At 41.0% G+C, this 19846-nt stretch overlaps 2 protein-coding genes across 10 annotated transcripts; one reads left to right on the forward strand and one right to left on the reverse strand.

Moving 5' to 3' along the window:
• Positions 1–32: 32 nt before the first annotated feature.
• On the reverse strand, positions 33–15816 carry csde1 (cold shock domain containing E1, RNA-binding). Of its 9 annotated transcripts, none has more exons than XM_026153199.1 (22): positions 15688–15816; positions 12642–13346; positions 10207–10395; positions 9457–9655; positions 9224–9333; positions 8577–8663; positions 8079–8176; positions 7915–7996; positions 6385–6513; positions 6134–6259; positions 5797–6012; positions 5528–5698; positions 5282–5446; positions 5123–5134; positions 2840–2947; positions 2472–2650; positions 2250–2362; positions 2028–2147; positions 1768–1946; positions 1475–1638; positions 1246–1378; positions 33–960 (listed from the first exon to the last, which is right to left on the reverse strand). In XM_026153199.1, exons 3-22 carry the CDS (start codon positions 10363–10365, stop codon positions 913–915), a joined length of 2598 nt encoding a protein of 865 aa, XP_026008984.1. In that variant the 5' UTR covers positions 10366–10395; positions 12642–13346; positions 15688–15816; the 3' UTR covers positions 33–912. The 9 variants fall into 9 exon arrangements, with proteins under 9 accessions (XP_026008984.1, XP_026008981.1, XP_026008979.1 ...); XM_026153196.1 differs by having other exon boundaries at positions 5558–5698; positions 9167–9333; XM_026153194.1 differs by having other exon boundaries at positions 9167–9333.
• Positions 15817–16338: 522 nt separating this feature from the next.
• sike1 (suppressor of IKBKE 1) lies at positions 16339–19809 on the forward strand. Its single transcript, XM_026153221.1, has 5 exons — positions 16339–16978; positions 17159–17264; positions 17333–17475; positions 17594–17707; positions 18931–19809. The coding sequence occupies exons 1-5, from the start codon at positions 16820–16822 to the stop codon at positions 19048–19050; spliced, it is 642 nt and encodes a 213-aa protein (XP_026009006.1). The 5' UTR covers positions 16339–16819; the 3' UTR covers positions 19051–19809.
• The last annotated feature ends 37 nt before the right edge of the window (positions 19810–19846 follow it).

Consider the following 19846-nt stretch of genomic DNA (forward strand, 5'->3'; position numbering starts at 1 on the left):
GTGCAAGAAACAAAAAAACAAAATGGAAAAAAAAAAAAAAAAAAAAAAGTATAAAAGAACTGCAGATATAAGATGCCACAAGGAATTCTGCACCTGGGAGGGGAGAGGGAAAAGAGGAAGAAAAAGAATGCTGAAGTGGAGCATGTGAATACCAAAAAGGCATCAAAACTCCAGACTGGTGGAATTAAATCCCATTAGATTAACTACTTTGACATTCACATATATCACACACGCGCCATGCTTCCACTTCAATAAAGCATTAAAAACTGCTCAAAAAAAACGAGCAGAGAAGAATCCTCGGTTTAAGCTTGCACATATGAGAAATATGATCCTCCTTATGGAGGGAGCTTTGCTTTATGCGTTTTGTAGGAAAGCATACAGGAGTGGAAACCTGATAGCGAAGTTATTACGTTTCCGTCGGTAAGGGAGCAAAAAGTAAGAACGAATATGGAGCTGAGGTTCAAACACATGCTAACAGTCACTCGCCCAGTCAAACTAGCGGACAGATTACAGGTGCAGAATTCCAGACAAAGAACAAAATCAGGACGTAGACAGCCACACAGTCACCACTCTGACTTGGAGGGAACAAGCCCCTTAGAAACAAATACCTCCATTACACACTAATCAATTCTAGGATACATCATACGCACACACTCAGAGGTCCCCATGTACACTGCAGCGTGGAACTCTGTATCAAGTACATCATACATGGGAGGCAGGGAACTGTGGAATAAGAAAAGTTCCACTGCAGACTGGGGACAAAGATTACACATGCCAATTACTGTATGTGTGCGTATGTTTTGCGGATGAGTTTGTGTACAAGCATGTGTCAAATTAAATTCCCTTATCCCCTGCTGCTGCTCTCGGCGACAGCGTCCCTCCAACACCAAATGGGGGTAGGCCCTGTATTGCTCAGTCAATGACACCAGGCTGGCGAGTCTTCCGCTCCACATTGAAGCCCTGTAAAGACAGAATAAGTTTAATTAAGATTAAAACAAAAGGAAAGGGGGGGAAAAAAAAGAAAAAAAAAAGTTCTAAAAATTTTTTAGGAAGGAAACTAACCCCTGAAATGCTCGCCAAGTGTCTTTTTTAGTCACTGTAGCAAATGATTTCATTCTACTTCATTCTGATCAGTAACATGGATGGCTCCAAATTCATTTTAGCCAAAGTCATTTCTAAAAAGACTATACAAACTTACAGGTTAGCACAATTCAAATGTGGCACCATCTGATAATCTCATCATACCTTTGAATTGTCAGGACCACGAGGCTGCCTTACAATGACCAGGCGAGGAGCACTGGCATCATCAAGCGTGATACTCTTCAGTCTGTTCACCAGGCGGTCAGGACGTGGAGTCGCCACTGGTTTAGGCCCCTCACTGCAAGAGGAACACAATGAACAAACAATGTGAAGGCCCACTGGTTTAAACATACCAGCCACAGTCCAGTTCTAAATTTAAAGATCAAGTTCTTACCTGACTCTGCGTACATTGCAGGCACTACATTTTCCTGTGCGTTGATTGAGGACAACTGAGAACTCCACTTCATCCCCAGTCTGAAGCTCCAGACCATCTTGCACTTCTTTTACATGGAAGAATAACTTCTTGCTATCACCAACTTCGTATGTGATAAAGCCAAACTGGAGGGGGGCGGGAATTAATCGCAATTTTGAGTTTTAAAGTATGACGTCCACCTACTACCCAGTGTGTTTTTTGTTGTTTTTAAGTTATGCAATTGAGGAGAGGAAAAAACAAAAACTGAACACTACCTGGTCTTTAACACACTCCACCATGGCTCTACGCTGCGGAACCACATTACAGGCCATCTTCTGGCCAGTCTGGGTTATTGTGCAAACCTGGAACTTCACCTGTTCTCCTTTTTGCAAACAATCAGACTTGTTTGCCATACTCATGATTCCAAATGGATAATTCTGCACTTTTGATCCGCCTGAAAATTAAAGGGGGAGGAATCAATTTTACTTTCTACAAATAAACTGTTTTACATGTGTAGTCATAATGGGATACCAACCTTCCTCTGAGAACTCAACAAGTCCTTGGTATTCAGTCTGGGAGGGGTCAACACTGCGTATAGGACGGATAACTTTCCCTGTCATCACTGTCCCACCAACATCTTCACCAATTCCATTCACTATGACGGGAAAGCAGTGGATTTTATTTGCAATCATTCCTACCTACAAAATGTCAAACATTACAAATGTACCAAAAACAACTGGAAGTGAATCACTGATACCTGCAGCAACCTTGGTGACCTTTTCAGCACTGACTTTGTTTCCTTTTCCCTTTGAGAGATTGTATTCCACTGTGTCTCCCAGATCCAAGTTATCCAAGTCTCCGCACATTTCACTAAAAACAAAAGCACAAGTCTGAGAATTTGATACTAAAGCGAGTTATCTGCATGGCATTAATAAATGAATACCCTAACCCAGAGGTGTGTTCAAACTTAAATCATTACCTGTAGTGAAAGAACACTTCCTGGTCATGATTTGCTGTCTCAATGAAACCAAAGTTATCTTTCAGTGCAGCAACAAATCCATGCAGTCTCTTGGCACCAGAGGCATTACGGTTGAGGACCCGGATGGAGACGGCACTCTGTTGGCCAGTTCGCTTCACTTCATTGATTGAGAACTCCACCTAGAGGACAAACGCACAAGTTGCATGGGGAAAAAAAAAAAAAAAAAAAAAAAAAAAGCTTCAAGCTTTCAACAACTAAACTTCAAACCTTCAAAAGATGAATTGTAGCATCAACTGTTTGCTGGACTAATTAGGCTAAATGCATAGTGGAAACCATATTTGCGCTCAAGCAAAATAAAGTGTTACTACCTTGTCCCCAACCTGTGGGTGACTTCCTCCCTCTAGGTCCTTGGCATGGTATGGCACAGTGAGCTTCACTCCACAGTCTTCATATGCAATCACTCCCTCCTCAGACTCCTACAATAAAAGCAACACATCAAACTTGGATCATCTTTCCAATTAAGACAACGGTCCCCAACCTTTGTTGCGCCACGGACCGGTTTATGCCCGACAATATTTTCACGGACCGGCCTTTAAGGTGTCGCCGATAAATACAACAAAATAAAACTAGTACTGGTACCGATAAAAAGATTTATTCATAACACACGTGATGACACCACCGTCATTGGGCTCATCTCTGACGGGGATGAGTCTGCCTACAGGAGGGAGGTTGAACGTCTGGTGTCTTGGTGCAGCCACAACAACCTGGTGCTGAATGCCCAGAAGACAGTGGAGATTATTGTGGACTTCAGGAAGCACACAGCCCCACTCCCCCCCCCCATCATCCTGACTGACACCCCCATCACCTCTGTGGACTCATTCCGCTTCCTGGGTACCACCATCACCCAGGACCTGAAGTGGGAGCCCACCATCACCTCCGTCATCAAGAAAGCCCAGCAGAGGATGTACTTCCTGAGGCAGCTGAAGAAATTCAACCTGCCAACACGGACGATGATGCAATTCTACACTGCAATCATCGAGTCCATCCTCACCTCCTCCATCACCGTGTGGTACGCTGGAGCCACTATCAGGGACAAACAGAGACTGCAGCGTGTTGTGCGCTCTGCTGAGAAGGTGATTGGCTGCAGACTCCCATCTCTGCAGGACCTGTACACCTCCAGGACACTGCGGCGTGCAGCCCGGATCTCAGCTGACCCTTCTCACCCTGGACACAGTCTGTTTGACCTGCTCCCCTCAGGCAGGAGGCTCCGGTCCATTCGCACCAGAACCTCTCGCCACAAGAACAGTTTCTTCCCCTCTGCTGTTGGACACATGAACAATAACCACATGACTGTCCCCGCCACTAACACATGACCCTACGCTGTGTCACTGCATCATTTCATGTCTGGCACTGATCACCACCTGCACTCATGTATATATCTTTCTACGTAGCACTTTAATTCTTATTGTCTGCACTGAAGCACCGCAGCAATTTCCTAATGTTGTAAACCTCAACATCTGGCAATAAACCCATTCTGATTCTGATTCTGAAAAGACCCAGGAAAACTGAGTTAACGATAACAAAAATAACACTGAAAACTGATAAAAACCCTGAAAACCATACATTTCACACCTGAGCCTCAACTCTCGCAGCCCGGTACCAAACAACTCATGGACCAGTACCGGTCCGAGGCCCGGGGACCGCTGAATTAAGACTAGCAGTGCTGGCCAAATGTCTCCGCAATGCTACAGTTGAACAAAATGAGCATAAGCTGGCAATGTCACCAATTTAAAAGAGAACAAGTCATTTATGACTAGTGTATTAGAAAATTCTGTGCACACAGCCTACATAAGCATTAAAGATAAATGTGTGCAATGCATCATGCTGTAGCAGCCTAGTTAGTACACACCTAATCTACTACAAGCAGTGTTGAGCTTTACCCTACAATTTAGGGCTGCATAATTATTCACTGCTCTAGTTTATAATAAAAAAACTAAACACTGTTACTTGACTGAAAATGGCTCTTAATCCATCGTTTGCCATTTCAGTTACTGTATATCGTTTTGAATGCAAAACCATTAGCGCTTAATTGAACTGTTAAAACAAAATCAAAAATCTGGGCGCAGTTTACAATTATTAGGAAGAACCAAAAACTCGCTGTTTTAATAGGATACTGTGTTCGTGAACACCACACACATTTTAAATACAACAGGCTGACAACCACTAAGAGGAGGAGAACCCCCCCCCACACACACACACAAAAAAAAAAAAAACCCACTAGCATTCTGATTACTTTTGTGCAGCCCTACAACAAAGTGAAGCTTCAATTCCAGATTCCATGGGTTAAATGATGATCAAACCTCACACTGTAAATTAATCAGGTGAAGGACACCAGAGGGTTAGAGGTTAACAAAGACTAACCTTTTCTACAACTTTACCCTTTAAAAGCAAGAGAAAGATTTATCAGACAGCAAGTCTCGGCACCACAACACTTCACTTGATCATTTGGATTTCTAGACTTTACGTGATGAAAAGCTTCTTTAGATTATGCGTTAGTAAAACAAATTGCGACACCGATAGTTTGTACAACTGGAGTGTCTTTAATTGTGATGCACTTTCATGTAGCTTCATGCAGAAGGTCTCAGTCCTACCTTATCTTTTTTCTAACCAACAAGGAGCATGAACAGGAAGTCATTGAAGGAGGAAAGCAAAGAGGAACATTAGAACTAAAACAGTGTGAAAATACGGATAGATGAGGGGAAATGGGCTGTGTCATAAATGGGGATGATTTAAGTTATAAGCGGTGTTACCTTCTCCTTGCCCTTGGTGGGACTGATGTTCTTGGCGGTGTTTCCAACGACTTCCTTTTCCACTACACCCACAAAACGTTGCTCAGACTGGATATGGAAAGACACTGTGCCTTTTGGAAGCTTCTTAATGCGCACTGCATGGTTTCTCTGAGCTGACAGCATATCCTGGCAGGGATGACATTTATATTAGTATTTTTACTTTAAAGTAACTTGAATGTGCCTGCTTAGGTAATAGAAAATACATACTTTTTTGAAAAGCTTATAAACAGGACCTACAGGCACAACAGTGAACTCCACTTCATCTGAGATATGAAGCTGGCCCTCCTCTAGGACTTCACTGAAGTGAAAGAACATCCTGGCATCCCGATCCACACACTTAATGAATCCAAAGCCATCGCGTATAGCTGCAATAACCCCCTAAAAGAATACATGATGATGCACCATAATCAACATCTGTGATGAATGTACTATAATATAAAATTAAAACCATTTATAGCTGCTGTTCTGCAAGCTACCATTTCACGATTCTCCTTGGTGAACTTGAAAGTGTCTGGCAAGATTTCGATGTTGGTAGCCCGCTCAAGCTTGTCTCGGCGATCAGTAGAGATGTTGAATTGTATGTGGTCTCCTTCCAAAAGAGTCACCTTGGTCTTTGTGTCCTTCTCGCCAAACGGCAGTTCCTTGTCATTGAAACCCATCCTTACACTGACACGACCGGGCAGAGGGTCATTCTGTGGAAACAAAGTTTACATATCTGTTAAAATTGTTTTAAATTCTTGGGTTGTAGTCCATGCTCCCTTTAACAACAACAAACTGTCTTCTACTAAATAAAGTTTATCAGAATCTCCTTGCCTGGTTCTTGGTGGGGACTTTGGGAATGACCTTTACAACGGTGCCTTCAAACTGCTCAATGCTGATATCCTCAAAGATGACTGTTCCTTGAGGGAGGAGCCTCACGTCTGTTGCTACTTCTTTACCCTATTGAAGGTTACAAATTAATCAAAGTCCTTTAAGAGTTACACAAAGACAGTCAAAAGTAGAGCTAAAGCTGAGTGATACATTTTCAAAACGTTCTACTGAAATTCCTAAAAGGTAGCACTCACATTTCTATCTTTGATGGTGAACTCCACATCATCTCCAGCCTGAAGAGCCTCTAGATCACCTTTGAATTCGCTGTAGTGAAAGAAGATTTCCTTCACCACATCTGCTCTTTCAATGAATCCAAAGGCCTCCTGAAATTGAAAACAAGGCTCAGCATAACAGGTTGGTCCTGTTTCAATAGTTCAGCAATTCTAATAAAGCTTGGGAACGAATGAAGAGGGAAAAAAGCCTGCCAAGGGTAAAATTAAGTTGTTTTTGTAACCACTGTTATATTCTACAACATGACAAATCATGTATGTGACTAGACAGCATTGTCTCTCACACACACACACACACAACAGCTGTTCAATATAACCATATATATCGGATGACGATATAAAAACCTCTATCGTTTCATTTTACGCTATCGTTTGTTTCGTGGTGTCGCAAAATAAATTGTTTATGGCAATATTTTTCTCATCGTTTTGATGGTCACTGTAGTGGCTATATTAATTTCTTAAAGTTCTCTCTTTCCCTTATATTTTATAAAACCACACTACGGACGGACAAGAGCCTGTTTTTATGCGTTGTGGTTAGCAACAACGACGGCAACAGCATCGCGTGTCCGCTTGTTTATGTTCCACATAAACCTTTCACAATAAAGCTCAAGATCCTGTTGAGACTTTTCAAAATAAACTGAATCACGTGAAAGAGCAGATTATTTACGGATGAGAAGTTAAAAAGCCGCCAGGTGCTAAAAAAAAAAAACAAAAAACCTTAGACTCAAACGTTAGAACAGGCTAGATGCACCTGCTCCTTGTCTTTTCTATCTCTGACTTTATGTCCTCTACAAGAGTTTTTTTTTGCTGGTTCTTCAAATGTTCAATAAAAACATGTATGCTAATTCATAACGAAGAAAGCTTTGTAATGAAGACTGTCATTTCCAAAACACTGCCCGCCCCCACCCCGCGGTCCGCAGCGCTGTTTAAAAGGCTGTGGAAGTCCATGTATTAAACACGTAGACCTGTGACATAAAAATCACCAAACTCGGACGACCACAGACTGTTGTCCTTCGTGGTGATGAAGGAAAACGCTGGGTTGGCATGTAAAAGGGCATTTATTCCCTTCAAAGACCTGCAGTTCAAAAAAAGCGCCCCTCGACAGCCAAACCCATCTGTTCTCTGATTGGATTGTTACATTTGTGATTGACATGACATTGACCAGTCAGATGAAGGGAAGAAAAATAGGGTCAAAAATCCGTAGTTGTAACTTGCAGGGGTTTTTTTTCCTAAGTAAACACACAAATCTTTTTTACGCACACACAAATCTTTTTTACGCACACACAAATCTTTTTTACGCACACACAAATCTTTTTTACGCACACACAAATCTTTTTTACGCACACACAAAATATTTATGACCACATTTTGAGCCCATAGAACTTTACAAACCGTAAAGTTCACCCAATACTCCTCAAGTGTTCTAGGCAATTTGTTTTGTCAAATTTCAAAGATATTCCACTAGAGAGAAAAAGTGTTTTGATTGGATCTTACCTTTGTAGCGCACACTACACCCTGGCACCTCATCTGTTTTTTCTTCACAAGCTGAATATTACGAGCGCTGACTGCACCAGTACTGAAAAACCACAAAGGAATGAACATTAAACACCCAGTGACAGCTGCTTATGGCATTTATGCTACAAGTGCTGCACACTTACTGCTTATTGGTCTCCATATAGAAGCTGACTTTGTCCCCCGTGTCCAAATGGATATTTCCCTCCACGTCATCAGGAGTATATGTAAGGTAAAATACTTCCTGTGAAAAGACACCACCGATTTTAAAAAAAAAAAAAAAAAAAAACACCTAATAACTCGAACTATGTAATATTCAAAACTACCAACAATGAAACTGAGTGAAGAAAAGACTGCCATGTGCTGTGGAGGCTGAAGGCTTTACATTGACTCAGTGCCACCTAATTTGACTAAAAGCAACACCTACAAACACTGGCTTCTGCCCTTTTTCATTAGTAATCATGTTAGATTGAGTTTGCTAAATGCTTATTTGATCAAACAAAAGATGCATGAAGTTAACCAATTGCCTCTGTACAAAGTTTACTACAGAGGACAGGAGATGAATTCAAAGAAGAAACCCACTCCATTACATTAACATCCTGCAGCTTGCTGACTCAAAGTGTAATTCATGCCACCTATCTTACCCCATTTCTTTCATAGCAGACACTGCCAGTGGGCACCTGTCCAGGAGCAGACTTTCCATCCAAATGTAACGGGATTGATGACACAACCTGCAGTAAGGGGGGAAAATTACAGGTAGAAGCCATTAAACCACTGTTTCATTGGGCTGAATAGACAGCTACAAAGCCAAATTAAAAAAAAATTATGGAAATGAGATGAATAAAATGCCTGAACCTCAAATTGTACAAATGCAGGTGCATGAATGCTCTAAATGAAGATTTGAGTAATTTGTTTACATCAAATAACAAGGTTAGTGGCATCATGTAGTTATGTTTATCACCAATGATACCAAGTATTTGGGAAACTGGCTGTTGTATAAAATACAGAATCGAGTTGTCAAGTGAGAAATTATCTCATTCGTACACATTTGTTCAGACATTCATCATCTCAAGCAGACACTCATGCCAGTTTTTAGTTTACATTTAAACTGTAAATCAGGATGAGAGACAAGCTTGACAGTTATAAGAATGACACTGCTTGCCCCAAAAAATAAAATAAAAAGGCTAAGCTGACAGACAAGGACATAACCAAAAATAAAATGGTATTCCTTAACTGGATGAATATAACCATGCAGCACAGTAAAGGGATAGGCGTGCAGGTCTGGCCCCACCTGGCCCGAAATGCGCTCCTCTGGCAGCACTTCTGGCTTTATCTTAAGCAGCTTCACTGCTATGGGCTTGCCAGTGCGCCTGTCAGAGGAAACTTCAAACTCTACATCATCTACAGAGAAAGGGACAACAAATAGAAAAGAAAATGAGCAAACTTCAAATGACAAATACAACCTAAGTTTCAATAAAGTCAGCAGGAAATCAAGTAGGTTTCTTTTCAGTAAGTCGCCCTCACCTCCTATTTTAAGCTCCTGCAGGTTGCCATTGTACTGGGAGCAGTGGAAGAAGAGACGAGCCTGACGTTCAGAGCACTGGATAAACCCATAGGACGTCAAGAGCTTCTCCACCACACCAGTCTCTCTAATGCCAGGCCCTGAGCCATTGGCATATGCGGTGTGCCCATTGTTGTGGAGCATGCCTGGGTCAAAACTCATCTAGAGAAGAAGAGAAGCAAGTGTTAAAAAGAAAGCTACCAGTAGTACATAAACATGTAGTTTAACAATTAGGATGCAGCAGCTGTGTTGGATGCCAACCTAAAACAAAATAAATAAAAAGGAAATGAAAAATCAAACATGCAAGTATAGCACTTTCAGGGAAAGTGTGGAGGGGGCAGGGTGAGCAAGTAAAGCCACACGAGAATCTTTGGGGGCTAAGACGCACTGATTTCAAACTTAGACCACGAACATAACACAGTAGGGTTTCCTTTTCACTCATGCACCTGAAGCTGAACTTGACTCACTCCATTTACAGCAGTGTGGCAGAATTTCACACAGTTCTGGTTAGACAAACATTCAATGTGTTTCCATCCATTAACCAACTACTGATTACATGGCAATATCACCAGAAACTTGTCAAAACTCTTTCATAGCACCCTAGTTAATCTTTGGGGCATTTGTTTTCATCCATGCTGTTAGCAAAAGTCACAACACACCAGAAGCTCAGAGTGGTTAGGTCAGTGTGGGCACCATCAGATATGCCTCCTTACTGATCTCTGATACAAGGGTGTCCGCTTGTGTTTTTTACTGCCTGGGTGGGGATGGCAAGAGACGGAGGAGGAACGGGGGATAGGTACGGGACCAGTAGAAGCAGATGGGGTAGAGCCAGTGTTGCGAGCCACTGGAGGTTCAGAGGAGCCTCTTTCCATTTCTGACACTGGGGACAGGACTGGGATATGCTGCAGAGAAATGAACGTTTGGCTTTTACTCTGCCTACAGTTTCCCATCATCTCAGACAAAACCTGCTGAACTTATAATTCAACTTTTGAGGTATTATAGAGTCCTTTAGGCCCAACACATTCTGACGGGTTCTACAAAAAGCAATGGACTAGATAATAGTCATCACAACCACCACCAATACTTAAACCAGGAACAATAGCAGGCAGTAAAACCATCAGATCACTCAACCCTGAAAATTTCATGTTGAAGGGAGCGATATTTGGAGCACTACCAAGTCCCTGGTAGTACTAGATCGCACTCAAACAGGAACGGATCTACAGAGGAAGCAACACTAAAAAGATATCTAAAATACATTATTGGCACAGACGGTCATGGGAATGATTTAAATACAGTGCTGCAATTAAAAACAAAAACAAAGTAAAGATGGAGAATCAGAAAATGCAAATGACAGGTCAAAGAGCAGTGCATCTACAGTGGACAGGAAGTTGGTGATGGATTATGAGTAATGGGGGAAGAGGGAGGGGATCCCAGAGCAGCCTCTTGCTAGCCCCTGTCCTGCAACTATCACGACTCCTTATGACACAACGCAAATGTACATGAATCCCCAAAGAGAATTAAGGGCTTTGGTCCAGTGCTGATGGATGAGTACTGTAAATACCATCTACTTAAGATCAATTTTCAGTTTTCCTGAGAACCAACAAGTATCCACCTTTCATATGCATCTGTGGTCCTGGATTTTGTGTGTAGTTACGTCGAAGTGTTAATATTGTCCATCTTGAGTCACTGCCCTCCCTTTTACCAGTCTGAATATTAATCGGGGAGGGTACAATGTAAAAAAAAATTAAATAAAAATAATAAAAACGATTTAAAACAAAAATTTAAAAAAAAAAGTGCTCATTTACATCAAATTTCAGACATCTAGTTGGCAGAACACCCTCACCCTACAAGAAAATAACTGAGTAGAGGCTAGTCTTGGGAGCCTGAAAAGATGAAAGAAGTTATGCCATTCACAGCAAAGATGTGGGGCAAGGTGGGTGGATGGGTGCTCGATGGGGTGGGGCACGTAGAAAGGTGGGAAGGTGAAACTTACGGATCGGCCATATGGCGACAGGCTGAGTCCGACAGGGGAGGTGCTGCTCAGGTCAGCGCTAACAAACGCGGTGGGTGGCGACGCAGGCAAGGTAAACTCAACAAAGCCTTTCCAGGGGCTGCCCATATTTTCCCATAAACTTGAACAAAACTTGCTTGAGCACTTGCTGAACTTTGATATAGGTTTTGTTTTTTGTTGGATTTTTTTGCTTGAGTGTTAAATACTATTCTTAATCAACCACCCAATGATACACCGCTGGATGTCTGCAAGGGTGAAGAGAGGAACAAACATAATAGGTAAGGCAAGTCAGCCAGTGTGCCAAGTGTCACAAACAAAAAGGAAAATAGCTGCAGGCTTTAATCCCCAGAGAGGATACAAAAGGGGGGGAAAGAAGGCAAAAAAGGAGGGGGGGGGGGGTATGGCCTGAGAACGACAAAATAGGAAGAGTGTGGATCAGGTAACGGAAGGCAAGTAAATCATTTTCCAACAAAACTGAATGACTACTTCAAGTATTTGGAGGTGGTGGTGGCTCAGTGGTGCTGGCTTCTTTCACATTTTCAGAAAAGTTATCTTTAACAAAAGGACAATGTAGAGGTCACTAAGATCAAATCACTATTTTACATCAAGTATCACTTCCTGCACTCACTCCACAAAAGGATGTGATGTCACATGGAGAAACCAATAAGTACGCAAGATTCAAGTCTAACCAAGCACTGCGGTAGCTTGGAATTGGCTGCTGCAAACAACAGCTTAAAATATTGTCCTACAAAAGAGAAATTTAAATGAGGTCCAAAACAAATAAATAATTTAGTTTGCATAACTTTGACAAAGATGAAAACGCATTGGTTTTTAGTGACTGAGGGGAAAAAAAGAAATATGAATCAACAACATCCTCGGTATACTGCCCCAAAACAGTGCAATGGTAAGTGTTATACAATCTGTTTTTAAAGCATGTGTGAATCATGTAGTGCATCTAACAAATGCAGATTCTGAATCAGATACCAGTTTTATAAGAATATTAAAATCCAAAAGAGGCCACTAATAAACCTAATAATACAGAGAGGTAATGATGAGCAAAACGTGTGACATAACCAGAAGTACATTTACAGCCATCAAAAACACGCTATGAAGGGCTTTAACTGACTTGAGACCTACCTTTATTGGTCGCCTTGTGTCTTGTATCTCTCAGGATTTTGATGAACTAGCAGTTTTTGTGGACCTCTTCACGCACACAGTTGAACACGCACACTTGTTACAGTTTCTGGCACAAGTTCTAGATGTTGCATAAAGTAAAAAATAAAAAAAGAAGGGGGGTGGAAATTTAGAGCAAAAATAAAACAAAAAGGCAAAGGCAGGTGCAAAAAACACTGCTCAGGAAAAAGGAGAAAAAAAAGGGTTAAGTTGGGGAAGGGAGCTATGGGAGTGGGGAAAAGGAAAAAAACAAAACAAAAAAACCAACAACAACAACAACTAGCAGATAGCAGCCCACTCCACACCCCGGTGGTGAGTCGGCGGTGTAGTGAGGATGAGGAGGGCTAGGAGCAGCGTTGGGACGTGTGCTTTGTCAAAGCTGTTGAGTAGGCACAAACTTCTGGTTTCAGATCAACTCTGGTCTTCTCAGAATATGCTTGGGCGCAAGTTTGCTTCTCTTCCACTTCGCAGTTGGGATGATGTGCGTATTCTTTGGTCGTTTCAGGATTTGGTTACTTCTTGCGTTTAAATCCTTGAAGTGATCCTTTTTCACCCACGCTTCTTCAGTGTTGTCTTTGTTTTGGGAGGTTTGTCTTCAGTTTCTTTGATTTGATCTGAACTTGAAGCAGTTGCGGATGGTACAAAAATTCAGGTCTGTTTCACTTCATACTGTTTGAAGGGGGATGAAGAAAAAAAGAAGATCTGGTTAGATGAAAACTTATCACCAACTCCACTGATCTAAATTTAGGTTAAATACAAAATGGCCCAAGGGCTCCATGAGTCTGTAGTGAAAGAGAAAAATGTAATTACACTGTCAGCTAATACGACTATTCTGTCACATGAAAACAAGTAAAAACCCCAAGCACCAGCAGCCTGAGGTCTTTTGGGAACATTTGATTCTTTAGCTGCACTCAAGTACAAAAATAAGCTTTCCTCAAATGCCTCTAGATACAATGCTAGGCAGCTGACAAGTACTTTGGATCAACAAGTCCTTGTGCATACCGTCAGTTCAGGCTATGTTATTTATGGCAACATTTCAGACCAAGGCCCTCTGTTTCATCATTCAGCCCCCCAGTTGTTCTGCATGCACACCACTGTAAACATTTTCAGAAGGGCTAATCTGGCAATCAAACAAAGCATTGTAACATGTGTATGACCACCCCCCCAAAAAAACAAAACAAAACAAAAAAAAAAAACATTTTTCCAGAAACTCCAAGTAACATACAGCACACCAGAGCTGGATGTTGTTGACCTAAATACCCTGCTCTGAAAACAAGATAGCTGAGACAACCAAGGACACATGATATCTATTCTGCTGTGACTATGTTGCAATGTCTCCCTTCTTACATCCCACTAGGTTAGAATATGACGTTGTTAAAAGGCTCAAATGTGATTGCTACAAGGTTGACTGCATAAGTGTATTAAAGGTTATGAGCCAGGAGCTTCTGTGGCATCTACGATTTTTTTCTGCTTTTTATTTCGCAGGAAACAAGAAAAAAAAAAAATCAACTCACGACACAACTAGCAGCGATCGGCCGTTTTAACCATGGTTTTTTTTTGTTTTGTTTATTTATTTATTATTTAAATTGGGACCAAACTACAGTTTTGTCTGTTTGTTATTTAATAACACGAGTGGGAAAGATACCTCTTATGATTGGACATTTATTAAACGACAGTCTTTTCTCTGGGCAAACAAAACAACCGCCCCGACAGGAACCACCATGTGACTTCTCAGCAATCCGCTATCCTCAGCTGGAACTGCCAACATGGCCTGATCCAACACGTTTCGGTATGCAACGCCATCGCGAACGTTACGTCTAACCAGTCGATTTCAAAACACACAATAAACTAAAATATAGTTAGTTAAAACTTCGTTCCTTTAGTTCTGTTTTGCTCATTAAGCAAAGTAACCCGCACAATCACATTTAAGGATGTCTTACTGACCTTGTGTGGACAAACAGAACCTGACAGATTGACATTCGCCGATGCTAATCGTCGTAAACGGCTAGTACTCCACTGTCTTTAGCAACACTTAAGTTAATGATGAAGAATTTCTTTAACTAAAACGCATTCAGTTCTTTTGTAATTACCTGATGACTTAACTCCTGTGCGGCTTGGAGTCCTTGAACATAAAGTTTGCTGGTAATTAAGCAACGGTTCAACGTTGTACACTGTACATAGAGATAACATTTCGACTTCTCTTTCACATTAATGTTTAATGTGGTTTCGGCCATTAGTCAAAATATATAGAATTTCTATGTATTAATTTAGCTGGGACTGATTATAAAGAATTTTTTTTAACTGGAAATCATATTTTAATGGAGACGTTTTTTAGAACTGGATCGTATCACACGCCAACCTGCAACACGGGCTATTTAAGCTAAACGGACAATAGAGTTAAGAACAGACAATGCCAAAAGTGACTGCCGACACCAGGACAGTTCTTTAAAAAGTACTTATAATTATTTACATTTTAATTTCTTGCCAGTCAAGAACAACGTTAAATATAGACACTCAGTTTATTCATTTCTTTACGTCGATAACGCAATAATAACATTATCGGCGTTAACGGCACGAGGACGGAACAACAAAGAAGCTAGATATAAGCCTCGTGCTTAATTCTATTTAAATGCCATCTTTGTCTCTAAAGTAAACCACATTCATTCTACACACGTGCTGTTTCTTCGCCAGACTCTAATACGTCTTAGAAAAAACATCACGCGCCTGTTTATTTATACCTTCGACAGCATAACTAGGCCATTGGCAATGCTAAGTAGCTAGTAGCGACTACCGTTAGCTAGCATGCCGTTGTACTCCTCGGCCCTCGCGTGATTTATGTGGAGCTGTAACAAGGCAGCCTCCACCCAGGCCCGAACTGTGCGTACGACTAAGCGCTGACTCACCAATTCACCTCTAAGTACTCACTGACCAAAAAGAAAACTATCATTGATATATTACCAGTACACGCTTAAATTCTTCTGCTAAAAGGGATAAAATATTAAAAACTCACCCCAACAGCTTTCAGCACTGTCACCAGCGCCGCTAGAAGCAGCACGGCACATTGCGTAGAGATAGGGAGACGGCTAACGCGATATTTGACGATACTAGGTAGACCAAAGATCCTCAAGCGAAGAGTGGCTACGCAAGGCGCTGATAAGAAACCGCCTATGTGCCGCAAAGGGACATGGGAGGCATTTGCGTTATAGTAACGTTAACATTTTATCTACCTCGCTGTCTAGACTGGAAAACAGATATGTAAGAGTAATCCAGTCGAGTTCAATAAATAATAAACCCATTAATTATTTGATTAATGAGTAAATAATAGCTATCATGCCATTTATTAGATAACTAAACTGAATAGGTGTCGCCATAACTAAGTTTTCTCCCCATACAGGAGAGTTTCTGAGACTACACGTTGCACAATTACCCAACATAGGAAAATGTAACATAATGCATCAACTCAACTCAGCCCTTCACTCACTTTGAAATTACCCGATAGTAATATTTAAATTTCAACACTGTAAGTGGCTTACGTTACATTTTTACTTGAAATGTTGATAATTTTTAAAATTATGTTGTTGTTGTTCATTTTGTGTAACATACAACTGTTGAACAGTGGAGAAACAATATCATTTTTTCTTTTTCTTTTTTTTTTTTTTAGATGAGACGCTGTTGCTTTATGTAAAGATATTTTAAAGACAAGCTAGATAGGTTTAGCCATTTACCCCGCTTTTGGTTGTGTGCCAAACGTCTACACCGCACTCCACCCCAGTAGGTGGCGACTCAACGTTGGTTTGACAATTCACCAAAAGTAGGAGGAGGAGGAAAAGAAGAAGAAGACGAAGAAGGAAGCGTCGCTAACAGTTTAGTTCTACACGGAAACGTCAGTTTCTGAAGCAGTAATATTCTAGTAATGTAGTAATATTTTGATCTGGGTGTCTGGTACTTGCCCTGTCTGCCGACACAACATTAGTTAAATAGCGAAACAGTAAGGATATTTATGTTTCTATAATGGCACCGAGCTGCCTCGGCTAAGATTATATAGCCCAGCTAAGCAACGGCTGCGAGTTGTTTTCGCTCGACTAGCTAGTTTTGTAGTAGCTTTTCTACGTAGCGTAAAAAGAGCTATCACTTTCCAGTAAATGGCCTGCACTTTCGAAAAAGTGCTGGCCGATACTCGGACCCTTCTCGAGAGGCTAAAAGAGCACGACACAGCCGCCGAGGGACTGATAGAGCAGTCCGAGGCCCTAAATCAGAGAGTGCAGGGCATGAGAGAGGTGGGAAATGCTCTGCCAGACAAGGTAAACTCGAGCAGATAGCTCACGTTTATGAAAAGCTGCACTACTGCTTGGTGTACACATTGAACTAGTTAAACAGTGACCTGTACTACAAAGCGAGTTTCCCTCGTATCTAGGATATGCTTTCGTGATATGCGTTCGCTAAAGTCTTCTTTATCCGTTTCTTCTCTGCTCTTTTTTCAGCACACAGATGACAGTTCAGAGATACAGGAGCTCACGAAATACAAACCTCATGTCCTTCTGACTCAGGAAAACACTCAAATCAAGGAACTGCAGCGGGAGAATAAAGGTAAAAAAAAGGTTCTGCTGACTGGCTGGTTTTATATACCAGTATTAACGCTCTTTATGTCTTTGTAGAACTATGGGTGTCTCTCGAAGAACACCAGTACGCGCTCGAGTTGATCATGTGTCGGTATCGCAAGCATGTGCTCCAGCTGATGATGGCAAAGAAGGAGCTGGACACCAAACCTGTGCTCAGCCTCCATGAGGACCATGCCAAAGTACATCAACTCTGCATTTCTTTAATTTGCTCACACGTTTAATGGGCTATGATTCCAAATACATAGACACACAAATTTAAAATAAAAACAACCAACTTGATTTCTGACTCTTCTCCAGGAAGTGCAGAGCCAAGTGGAACGGATATGCGAGATGGGCCAGGTGATGAGAAGAGCAGTGCAGGTGGATGATAAGCACTATTGCTGTGTTCGAGAGAGGCTTGCTCAGCTAGAGGTGAGAAATGCAGTTATACATGGACACAATGACACCTTTCCTCTTGAGGTCTGTGGAAAAATATGTGATTTTACCACAGACCTCAGACATCAGCTTCTGTGTCAAAATGATGCAATGATAATAGAGGATCATAAATGCAAATGAGAGCTGAGTTGTCAGTTTTTAGTGGAATGGCTAGGTTTAGTGCATCAGGTCAAGGAGCATGTTGTTTTGTTTCGGGGTTTATTAGGCCTTTTAAACCAGTCGGTTAGATTTCTTACTGTGCCATCTTTGTGATAACCTTTTGTGAGTTTTCTAAATATGCTACAACTGTAAAGTTTGTTGAAAAGGTACATTTTCCCAAACGGTAACAAACGTGTATTTAAGAATATAAATGAATAAAAGCATTCAGAACAATAGCTATCTTCCCAGGAGTGGTTGTTCTAGCAAATTCAGCCACAGACTGTGCAATGCTCATGGCTAAAAATCCAAGAGCTACAGCTTAGCCTCTTCAGGGCTATGTTAGCACGTTAAATGAAAGGGAGAAAAAAAATCCTCTTTCCTTTAAAAAAAAACAAACAAAAAAAACAAGGCAGCATTGTTAGTTTTGCATAACTTGGCTGAAACAGACTCATAAAGCAGGACAATGATCCCAAGCACAGCAGCAAATCTGCAGCACAATGGCTGACAAAAGGGAAATCACAGCTTTTTAATATTTCAGTCAAGGTCCAAACCTCAACTCAGCTGGAACACTGGTGGGACCGTAACGAATAATCGTGATCTTCAGTGTGCTGAAGCAACATTGTAATGACCAGACTTCCTCCATAATGATGGATGGATAAAGCCGTACACAAGTTTTTACACGATGCTTCTTTTTATTAAATAAATAATGACATGAGTTATTGTTCATCTGGGGCTGTATTTAAATAATTTTAGTACCTACTAAGGAACTCATCTTTTTTTTTTCTTATTAGGTCTTATTGATAAAACCTGAGAAATAAAAGACGATGTACTTTCTTTTTAATTTGTCTGTATTTGCTTTGGTTATCTGCTTCCCCCAACACTGCCAAAGTGCAAAAAATTCTATCACAAATAAACAGTAACACTATTTAAAAGAGAAGATGCGATGCATCCATCACAATTTTCATTCAAAACCTGCTTGCATGGGGAAGCACATGCATGTTATAAGGAAGAGATATTTAACTTCAAAAGTTATGTTTGAAAAAAACATTTTCTACCTTCAGATTGAGAACAAGGAGCTGCGCGATCTCCTGGAAATCAGCAAGAGCTCTGTGAAGACAACTAGCCAGTCACTAGCAGCAGAAGAAGGAGAAGAATCTCCTCTGCCAGGGTCCACAGAGTGACCTGAAGTACAGCTGGGATGAGGTTCCACAGGACCAGGAGAGGGGGCTGATTGTGTCTTCACCTGTGTTCATTATAGATATTGTTATTTTAATTTTATTTTTTTACATGTAATGAAATGCAGTCCAGCATGAGGTTAGCACCCACGATACACATGTACTGCAGCAAAGGCAGTAAAAGCAAAGGTGATTTCTTTAGTTTTTAGCCAAAGACACTTTTATTCTCCAAGGATACAGTTTCTACCTCTTTGCTGTTCACACACACAAACTTTCACAGTGAGTAAAGCACCCAAAACCAGCCCAACCTTTGAGTTCACTTGAAATCTATTAAGAAGCCAAATTGTAGTCCACACCATATAAGAAGCTGTGCTTGCTGCCAATAAGAGAACTTTTGGCTGTTTTACACTTTGCCTGCTGAGGAGTAACAGTGGAACCTTTGTTGTGATGTTTTGGGTTTGATATGTTTGATAAAGTCTCAATATATAACATGGTTTTCATGTTTTGGTACCTTAATTCTGTGTGTTAGACACAAGTTGTACAGTTTGCAGATTCAGAGTATTGCATACCAGCTAATGGCACATCTTTGTTAGTGAGAACACTTTCAAACATGCCAAGGTGTTTTTTTTGTGTAATGGATACCATGTTTGTACGCTGTATGTTGTCAGAAACTGTATTTTGTCGTCTTAGGAAATCATGTTAGATGACTTCACGACAGTGTACTGATTTGTGTCAAATTAAACTCAGAAAGTTTGCTATACATAACAGCGTGCCTGGTTTTGTTTTCTTTTTTCCAAACTTT

Source organism: Astatotilapia calliptera, chromosome 20 (assembly GCF_900246225.1).
Source record: "Astatotilapia calliptera chromosome 20, fAstCal1.2, whole genome shotgun sequence".
Taxonomy (NCBI): Eukaryota; Metazoa; Chordata; class Actinopteri; order Cichliformes; family Cichlidae; genus Astatotilapia; species Astatotilapia calliptera.

Bases quoted from the DNA above. Each gene is read 5' to 3' on its own strand.
- csde1 (XM_026153194.1), bottom strand. From the start codon at position 10,365: ATGGAAAGAGGCTCCTCTGAACCTCCAGTGGCTCGCAACACTGGCTCT. The intron at 9,656-10,206 runs GTAAGGAGGCAT...CTTCTTCTCTAG, and splicing joins CACCCTTGTATCAGAGATCA to ATGAGTTTTGACCCAGGCAT. The intron at 1,639-1,767 runs GTAGTGTTCAGT...GCCCCCCTCCAG, and splicing joins TGGAGTGTGTTAAAGACCAG to TTTGGCTTTATCACATACGA.
- sike1 (XM_026153221.1), top strand. From the start codon at position 16,820: ATGGCCTGCACTTTCGAAAAAGTGCTGGCCGATACTCGGACCCTTCTC. The intron at 17,265-17,332 runs GTAAAAAAAAGG...ATGTCTTTGTAG, and splicing joins ACTGCAGCGGGAGAATAAAG to AACTATGGGTGTCTCTCGAA. The intron at 17,708-18,930 runs GTGAGAAATGCA...TTCTACCTTCAG, and splicing joins AGAGGCTTGCTCAGCTAGAG to ATTGAGAACAAGGAGCTGCG.